We start from the raw sequence: 9,520 nt of genomic DNA, 5'->3' as shown, positions 1-9,520 counted from the left end.
GAGGATGAGGAAAGTTTTTGGCCTCCTGTAAAGGCACAAAAGACACTTCGCTGGTTTAAAATCAAAGGTAAGAGCTTAAACTACATGATCAAATTAAGTTTTATACAATCTAATTAATTTGGATTTAACGTGACCGCCGTGGAACCACTTTTCCTTTGCTCCAAAATGAACATTAACACCAAGATGAATGCACCGTTTTTAGAACATTTACACGGTATACTAAAGTGTAATGCTGTAATTGTCTTTTGTATTTCCATTACCATATTCTTCAGAAATGGTAAATTTCAAAAGTTAAATGCGCTGAAGAAAAATGTACTTAGCCATGTTTCCGAGCATTTCTGAGTGTGTATCAAGGAGTATATCTGGTTTTTAGAGTCAAAGATGCTTCTTAATTTCATTTTAAAACTACTGTTGGGTCACTGTATGTGTAATATTGTAATAATTTGTCAAATTAGACTTAGACAAATTTGATTCACTGCTTTAAGATTAATTATCTAGTCTAGTAGAATGTAGCTGTTGGTGTTCAGTGCAGTGATCTGGCTTTGAAATGTACAATTTTCTGAGTACTTGTGCTTCCTGAAATTAATTCCTCACCAATTTAAAATCATAATCTATTAAAAAGAGTTAGATCAAGGCAAAGATGTACTTTTTATGTGGGTTTCCCTGATTTGCTAACTTTATTGGCAACAAAAACACAGCTTTTTAAAATTGATTTCTCATGCATGAGCAGATGAAGTCGCAGCAACTCAACCGGAAGCATCTTTACATGAATAATTCGTCTACGTTCATAAACAGAGCAACAACATATGCTGGAATATTCTCAGCACCAACTCTTGAGATTTTTCAAGTTGAGTTTTAAAAAATATTATACGAGAAGGAGGAAGGAAGTAGAGAGAGGGAACTCGTGGTTAGGGATCACATGTTTCTTGGTGAAGTTCTCAAACAGAACCTGTATGTGGCTTGCCAGCAAATGAAGTGTTCACTTTCGCACCACGGCCGTTTTGATTCTGATTTTGTTTCTCATGATTTTGCCTTAATAAAAACTTGTGTGATATTTTTTATTCCTCAGATCCAACGTTCAAAATGAAGACGATTGTGTGTTTTTTGTTTGGTGAGTAAGTGTTGCCAGTAGTCCTTTAATACGTCTGGTTAATGTAGCCTTTTCACCTGCCTGGTAAAATCATGTTGTTATGGATGGTTACTCATCCACAATGCTCACAAACAACCCAACTAGAAACTGGTTAACTGTCCTTTAACTTTACACTAATCAGAAATAATATCTGGTAAATGTCTGTGAGTTTGTGAAATTCATCTGTAAATACTGTATGGTACTGAATGAAGTGTGCTTAATGAATGTGATCCTCTCTCCTCAGTGCTGGGTGCACTCTCTGCTGAAGGTGAAGTGTTTCTCGCAAAGGTTGGGCGCAAAGCCACCCTGGAGTGTGGGGTCGACACATATAAGGCTTATCTGATATGGTATAAAAAAACAGATGATAATAAAGAAGACAAGATTGTAAGCCTTGATAAGAGCGGCAGGACTACCCGAGGTACTCACTATAACAGGCTTATACGTCATAGTTATTACATGATATTACATCATAATATGTGTTCTCTGTTTTAGGTTCAGCTGCCATTAAAGATAGGTCAAGGGTGACACATAACACCAGACTGGAAATCTCACAAGTAAAAGAAGCAGATGCTGGAAGGTTCTTGTGCGATGCAGATGGGACAAAGAGGGAACACACACTTGTTGTGGTCTCAGGTGAGTAGCACGCCAAAAAACAACTTTTATTTACTTATAAATGTTGACACTGAGTGGAATGTGGTGAGTGGTTCACCACATTAGGACATTTAATTATTTTCTTTATTATACACAGGATTGTGCACTGTAGAAATTCCACAGGTTCTAAAAAAAAATAAAAAATAGTCAGGGTAGTATGCATTTTAAACCTGTATGCCAGTAAAACAAAACAAAAACAAAAAAGCACAAACTATGATTATAGTTCTCCATTATTCTTCAAATATATGAATCAAATACTGTTTACACACATGCACTAATGCATGCAGGATATCTGTAGTTTTAAAAAAAAAAAAAAAAATGGTTCCAGTAATTTATTATTGAACTCTCCCGAAGTTGGGGAACTGTTTTAAAAAACAGTCAAAATCAACGTAGCAGGGGCCAAAACTATCCAGACTCTCGTCAATCATGTAGATAAACCCCCAAAATTTTGCACAATTCAGGAATACATGCTTCCTTTGTGTCATTAAAACACGCCTCCTTTAGTCTGGAGTTCAGCCTTCTGGTCAAATGCCTGTAGCCCCAGCCCAAACTGCAGACATGATTAGGGCTATATTTTATATTTCAAACATTACCAAACTCACTAAACAAGCTGTACTTCTCATGATTATACTCTATCTGCGTGTGTAAAAAGTGTTTCGAATCCCTAAAATACAGATGTTCCAGTCTGAGAAAGGTGGTTGCCATTTGTCCATCAATTTAAAGAGTCATCTTACTCCTCCTGTCATGTTCCTAATAATTTAAATTAAGTCATTTGTTCTGCTTGGCCTGTCTTTGTGATTCTCACTGCATCCTCACCCTCCATCCCTTATCCCTCTCTGTGTCAGTCTCGATCGATCCCTCTGGTGATCTCCAGGTGGGCAGCAGGGCTAAGCTCCACTGTCAGGTAAACCCTCAGGACGTCCAGAAAGTCCAGTGGAAGAGTCCAGGGGGGTCACACTCAGGTCCGGAGAAAAACCTCAACCCTGTAGCCACCTCAGATAAAGGGACCTGGCAGTGCACATTCACCTATGGCGGGAGGACATTCAGTGAGAATTTAACCATCAATGTACGAGGTAGGATGATGATTTTTTTTTTTACCACAGAAAAAGATGCCTACGTAGCCTGAAGGAAAATCAAGATGTTTGGTGTTTTTACTTTCAGAGCCTCCTAAACTCCTAACTACGCCATCTAATCCCAAGAACTCAGTTACGACAGGCACCACTGGTCGTGACTCCAGAAATGATTTCCAGCTGCTGGGGCTCCCCTGGTGGGTGTGGCTCTCAATCGGTGTTGGCTGCCTGGTTGTGATTCTCCTGATTGTTCTTGTCATTATCTTGTGCAAGAAGATCAGACGAAGGAAGGTGAGAGAGGAGAATGGGCTTTGAAATGAAAATAAATGATTGTCGCTGGAGTAAATTTTGTTTTTTTAAAAAAAAGTGATTTTACTCTTCATACAGAGAAAACTTCAGATGATGAAGAATGCCCAGCATCTAATGAGGTCCAACGATTACTGCAAGTGTGACCGGTAAATGTTCTTAACTTGCTTCCATCTAATAAATAAAAAAAAAATGATCACTTCTCATAATCTCATTTTGTAGGAATGACTGTGTGACCTTCATTTTCACTGTGGCTCTTACCAAGTACTTCATTATTGTGTTGTAATTAGTGTGAAAACTTCTCCTCTTTACTCCCTTTATCACAGCCCAGCAGCTGCACCAAAACCACAGCAAGGACGCCGGAGAGAGAAGCCATCAGCCCTCCTTCTGAAACCCCACTAATGGAGTGACATGAAAGGCAGAACCAAGACAGGAGAGATGGAGGACAAACAAAGAATGAAATAGATGGAGATGAAGAGAAAGAGAGAGCGAGTGAAAGATAACTCCAGCTTGAATATGGCATGAATGTAAATGGGCCTTTCAATGCTCTTAATGAAAATAGAGATCAAACGTGTGTGGAGCTTTTTCCACAAAGTATAACCAAAGAACTTGACTTATTTGTTTTCTCCATTTACCTTCTCTTATTCAGTTATTTGTTTGTCATATTATAGCTTCTGATGTTGTTTTATTTCCTTCTGCCATCAGTTCAGTAAAAAGAAAACTTTTCCTGCCTCACTGGTTACGCTTCTCTTGCCCTTTTTGTAATTTTTACATTGATGCAGCAAGGGAAAATGTTACGCCAAGTATAATCCATAAATTCAAATATATCTGCTTTGCTTGATAAAATATGTTGTGTTTTTGCCATCTGTGTATACTTTGCCTTCATTTGTAGTGTGTGTAAATGAAAATGCTGAAATGTGACATGAAGGCTTTTTGGCCAGTCAATAAAATATAAGGATATTCAGAATGTATTTAATTTTTATCCTCTTCTCCTGTAACAAAGCGGGACAAGTAGGATACGCTTCTTTATGGGGGGAAAAGTGCAAATAGTAATACACAATCAGCCAACTTCTGATAATACAATGCTCTACTGGGAAACTTTTGGTCCTGGCATTCATGTGGATGTTACTAAGACGTGTACCACCCACCTAGACCAGACCAGGCACCCCCACCACATAGCAATGACACTCCTTGATGACTCAAAAAACATGAAAAACATCACAAGGTGTTGATCTGGCCTCCAAATTCACTAGTAATTGTGGGATGATCCATAGAGGCCCCTCTCCTCAACCCATAGGACCCAGATGCCCCCACTAACAACATTCTGTTGCCAGACACTACAGGACACCCTCAGAAGGACCATGTCCATTCTCTGATGAGTCACAGCTGTTTTTTTGGAGACACAAGGGAGACCTGCACAATATTAGGAAAGTGATCATAATGTTACGCCTAATCGGTGTAAAAGCGGTGTTTAAGACCTTCATGAGCTTATTCAACATTATGTCAAACGTTACATTTACTCTTCTTTTATGCCATAATGTGCTCTAAACTGTGCCTGCAGTGGTTCCAAAGACCTCGATTCCCCACAACTGGTGCAGTTCAGTGCAGGTGTTAACACTAGTGCAGCACGATATGCAATAAAACACCTGTTTCTCACTATAACATAAGACCCCCAATATCCAAACTGGTTGGCTATACATATTCACACATTATCTATTTAATTTAAGGAAATGTTCCTCTTTTGTAAACTACGTGTGCTTTATAAAATGTCTGCGTTGTTCTTGTTTCGTGCTTGTGTGTGTCTGTAATCTTTATTGTAATCCACTTAGTTCATACCAGAGAGGATGGGATCATAGTGATGTCTGACTTCCTGTGTTTGTGTGAGTGTGTATGAAAGAGACACCTGCCGTGCACACAGCCTACCAAATGTCAAAGCTGAAATCATCGCCGTACTGAGAACTTCACATGTGAGTACTCCTAAATAATCTGTATGTATGTTTAGTATACTTTGCGATAGAGGCTGAGTTTATTCATTTCTTTAAAGAGTAGAGGTACGTACGTCAGGGTAAGAATACGTCAAGGGCACGGATTACTGCCTCAAACACTGACAAATGTCACGGACGCTGCGTGAGATCAGCTCTCAAAGACAGAACTAAAGGGGCACTTTGGGGCAAGATTCAAATCTGGTGTCCACCGAGATGCCACATTTTAACTTTAGCCTCCATACTGAATGATTAGTCCTGACCTTGATCTAATCTCATCTGTCTCGTCTTGGTTGTTTTTTTGCGGGAATGATCTCAAATACTTACAAGCAAACGATTCATTCCAGTTCGTAGCAGACCTTCGCTGTATTGACATGAACTGGATCAAATAGTGGAGCACTGTTTATTGCTGTTTTATCACCAGACTCAAATAATTCTCTAATGTGCCCGTATTGATGTGTAGATTTGACCCTCTGTGGGCCTTCTTTTAAACTTCATACATCTCTATGATGTGCTTATCCTAATGACAGCCCTGAGGAGGATTTCTAAATGTCAGATCAGAAATAGAGTTTTCTGTTCTGTAGTCTCTTAATGTTTAAAGGCCAAAACTTATGCAACGGCAACAGACACATAAGGCTGATTTTGCAATCGTCACATTTATAGGGTGCTAGAGGTATGCTAACCTTACGCAAGCAGCACACCAACTAACTGCACGTTTCTGGTTATTCAAACGTATTAAAAGTAAAGGATTTGAGTCTATATATTGTTAGAGTTAGCTAAGAGATAAAGCCTTGTAGCATCAGAGTGCCTAATGAGAAACCTGATTACTGCAATAAATACCAGAAGTTTTTAAAAGCCATTCAAAATAACTCTCTGCTGTTTAGAAGCACTTATAAATAATTGTTATTGACAGATTAAGTCTTTCTTTGTGCATCTTGGAGGACTGTGTTTACAAATTACCACGGTAAATTGTAGAAAATGACGTGTTTCTCCGAGGAGCTCAGAGTAATTATTGAAATTTGCTACATACTGGCTCTTCTTTTTGTGAGTGTTTGATTGACCCTGAAACAGAATGGAATACGACAGCTTCTTTCATTTATGCATTTTGTCTTCTATTACATACAACACTTTTTTTCACTGAGTGACTTGACAGTTAAAATGAGACCTATAACTTTTTATTTTAAAGATCCGTGGTATCGCTCGTTATCTGTTAAGCGTTTGAACAACTAAGGGCAGCTTCCAGTGTGGAGGACGCCTCAAAAAAATACGATATACTCCTTAGAGAAAAGGCAAGGTAGGTAATAGGTAATATTCAACACGCCGCTTAAGCTATGAACCACGCTTAATTAAATGCAATGGTTTTTCATTCACTGTGACAGAATACATAGTTCAGCCTTTACGCAATCTGACACTGAAGAAACAGGAAGAAAATTTAAAGCTTAATTTAGACGCCACGCTTGGCTGAAACTTTCTTTCGTCTGTCTGGTCTGCTTTAAACTGCCAGGAATTCAGAAAGTCTTTTTCACTGTACCCATTTTGACTTGTCATTGTAGAAAAAGCACATTCGGTACTAAAACGGTCACTGTGCTCGGCTCAGGGGTCCCGGTAAGACATGATAATGTGACAGTGAACCAGCTTATGGCTATAGCAGAGCCTTGACACCATGCTGGCCATCAAAACACTGTCCATGATAAACACATATGTAAAATATATATACACCGAACGCAGCCCTGTCTCTCTGATTTGTCAGAGAGTGTAAAGAGATTGAATGTTCAAAGTCATACGCCGTGGTGAGAAGTGATGTGATGATGGGTAATAATTCAGTCCATAGATATTCTGGAACTTGAGAGGTGAAGTAACCTTTGTTATCTCTGACCATATCGGGATTACATTTCACCAACCTATGACTCAAATTATATTGTATTTACAGTAGGCACCAGAAATATGGAGCGTGGTAAAATTGGGACTAAAAGAACTTAAAATGGCCAATCTAACATGGGTACAGAAGTACGTACCATAGCACTGGTATGGTACGTACAACTACATGGAGAAGTTGATGGCCTTATACAGTAAAAAGATTCATTTGTGCTACGTTCACTACCAAATCCTGTCCGAACCCTGAACGGCTAAAAACACGTTACCTAATGATCCTTTAGTGACATTATTCTTTTGTTAAACCTTACCGTTCCTACATTCAACCTTTTTTGTGAAGTTAAATGTAGACCGTATGGTTTATATGTAGCAAGACGAAGACGCATGTTGTGCTAGCGTGACACTTCATCTAACTGTATTTGAAATAGAAAGATTGAGGTTATAATATAGACTCCTTGATTTAATTTGAAACAGGACTAATGCTCTTTTTTTTTTATTTTATTAAGAACATTTCCAAAATGTGATGTTCTGTGTTTTTAATGTACGGCTAAAGCTTGTACCCCACAGATATTTGTAGGCCCTTGTCCTTTGATAATGCTCCACCAGATCTGCGCCGCTCTTCTTGAATTGCCAGTTTATGGGAATTGTTTCCGTCGGCTCGGTAGGATAGAGTTTGGGTGACGGACTTGGGCAGTAGCGCTCGCATGTTCAGCCGTGAAGAAAACTATTTTAGTTTGCCTTATGTCTTTATGTTTGATCCTTATGTTTCAGGAACATGTTCTAAAATGTTGGGAAGTGAGCTCAAACGATTTCTTCACTCTCCATCCATTAACACCCACAGAAATTAAATTCAGCATTTTAAACTCAGGTGTTGTTTATTTAAAATTTGCAGGAAGCCAGAGTTTAAATAAAGTGCCAATTCATTAGGACTGCCTCACTGCAAAGTATGAGTTTAGAAGCAACACTATTTCTGCCAACGTGAACATACAGAGGCTTAATGTGTATTCTTTCTTCTCTGTAGGCGATTACCGAGCTGTGTTTCCCTCACTATATTGTGAAAATATAATATCTATGTACTGGGGGTGTTTTCCTATGAGACAGTAGGATTCCCTTTTCATGGCTTCATAACGACCTGCATTACTCAGTTCTCTTTTTCATTCTCTAACACAAATGAACACCCTCATAGACACACACATGCAGTCATTCAAAATGAAACTGAAATTTTTGAGCCTGTGTGTGTGTGTGTGTCCCTCCCTCTTGTATTTCCATTTGGGGTTGTCATTCCATCAGTGCAAAACACCAGGCGGCAGTTTCGGGTCAGTAAATGTGATCGTTAGGGCTTGTTTTGTTATTTTACTGAACACTAGCAGGAGTAAAGCCACATCTGTAATCAGCAGACGCAAACTTGTAATGTAGCAAACACAGGTTAAAAATTTGTGTCATGTTTGACAGCAATTCTCGGCTGCAAAAGAGGTGCAGGAGACAGCAGAGCAACAGTTTGCTCTAAACAGTCAGCTGTGCTTCAAGTGCAGGTGCAAGCTCAGCCACTGTTGTAACATTTAAAAGAAGCGTCTTTCCACACTCAATCAATTGAAATGATCATCAGTCAGGTGATTTCCCATCCTGTAAACTCCCCTCACGTGTCGCTTCAGTTCTGCGCTGGCTCCCGGTCCTCTTGAGTAGCCAGTTTTCAAGTAACCTGTGGATTGTGACTGCTGAACGGTGACCAGGCTCCGAAATGATGCGCTTTGTAGCTTGTTGTAGTGGTCGCCTCATTTGTAACAAGAGGGCACATAAATGATGCTCCCCTCTAGTCTCACAGCTTCAGCGCTAAATGAGTAGATGTGTTCTTCTTAGTAGGCTAAGGGTAATAAACCAGGAAATGAAACATAATGGTTAAATTCTTTTGAGGCAGCGTGAGGTAGATGTTGGTGGATGCGTGCACCTGTGTGTGTCAGGCGCCCGACATTAAGCTGGGGAAATTAAACGTGCTGCAAGTGTCTTTGCTGTCTGTTTGTGGATCTAGTTGTTTTTCCCCATTATTCGTGTGGCACGAAATGTATTTCTGATGCAAGACAAATGCACAAGAAAAGTGGAGTTTAACGGATAGATTTCAGGTTTTTCAAGCCTTCCTTGCTCGTGTACACGCATGCAACTACAGTGTGTATAAAAAAATGGGTAAACACCTCTGATAAATCAGCCTCTTTGTGGTGCATAACCAAACCAAGATAAATCATAGAAAAACTTTTGAACATTTAAAAATCACAACTCACGTAATGTCACTGAAAACCATTGTGACACATTTCATCAGAAAAAAGATACGCATAAATGTGGTTTTAGTGAAGGTGGAGGGAATCATGGTTACCCCAAGTAGAGTCCGCCTTGGGACAGAAGCTTCTGCTGTTTTCTAGAAAGATGAAAATGAAGAGAACTTTCACCTTTCAGCATGACGATGATTCAAGGCACGCATCCAAATAAATGTTTAACAGTCTGGAGAGGCCTGGCCGCAG

General features: G+C 39.4%; 1 protein-coding gene across 1 annotated transcript; it reads left to right on the top strand.

Annotated features, from left to right (window-relative positions):
• On the top strand, positions 1-4,348 carry LOC311497251 (uncharacterized protein). The gene is made up of 8 exons (XM_084557481.1): positions 1-67; positions 1,070-1,111; positions 1,374-1,547; positions 1,622-1,762; positions 2,626-2,853; positions 2,942-3,141; positions 3,238-3,305; positions 3,483-4,348. Exons 2-8 carry the CDS (start codon positions 1,084-1,086, stop codon positions 3,556-3,558), a joined length of 915 nt encoding a protein of 304 aa, XP_084413607.1. The 5' UTR covers positions 1-67; positions 1,070-1,083; the 3' UTR covers positions 3,559-4,348.
• The last annotated feature ends 5,172 nt before the right edge of the window (positions 4,349-9,520 follow it).

Source organism: Chelon labrosus, assembly GCF_963514085.1.
Source record: "Chelon labrosus genome assembly, chromosome: 12".
Lineage (NCBI taxonomy): Eukaryota > Metazoa > Chordata > Actinopteri > Mugiliformes > Mugilidae > Chelon > Chelon labrosus.
The sequence above is the reverse complement of the archived record's forward strand: the minus strand, read 5'-3'. Positions and strand labels throughout refer to the sequence as shown.

What these genes read in the sequence shown, in the direction of transcription:
- LOC311497251 (XM_084557481.1), top strand. Translation starts at nt 1,084, where the DNA reads ATGAAGACGATTGTGTGTTTTTTGTTTG. An exon ending in GATTGTGTGTTTTTTGTTTG is followed by an intron (nt 1,112 to 1,373) that starts GTGAGTAAGTGT and finishes CTCTCTCCTCAG; the next exon opens with TGCTGGGTGCACTCTCTGCT. An exon ending in GATTACTGCAAGTGTGACCG is followed by an intron (nt 3,306 to 3,482) that starts GTAAATGTTCTT and finishes CCTTTATCACAG; the next exon opens with CCCAGCAGCTGCACCAAAAC.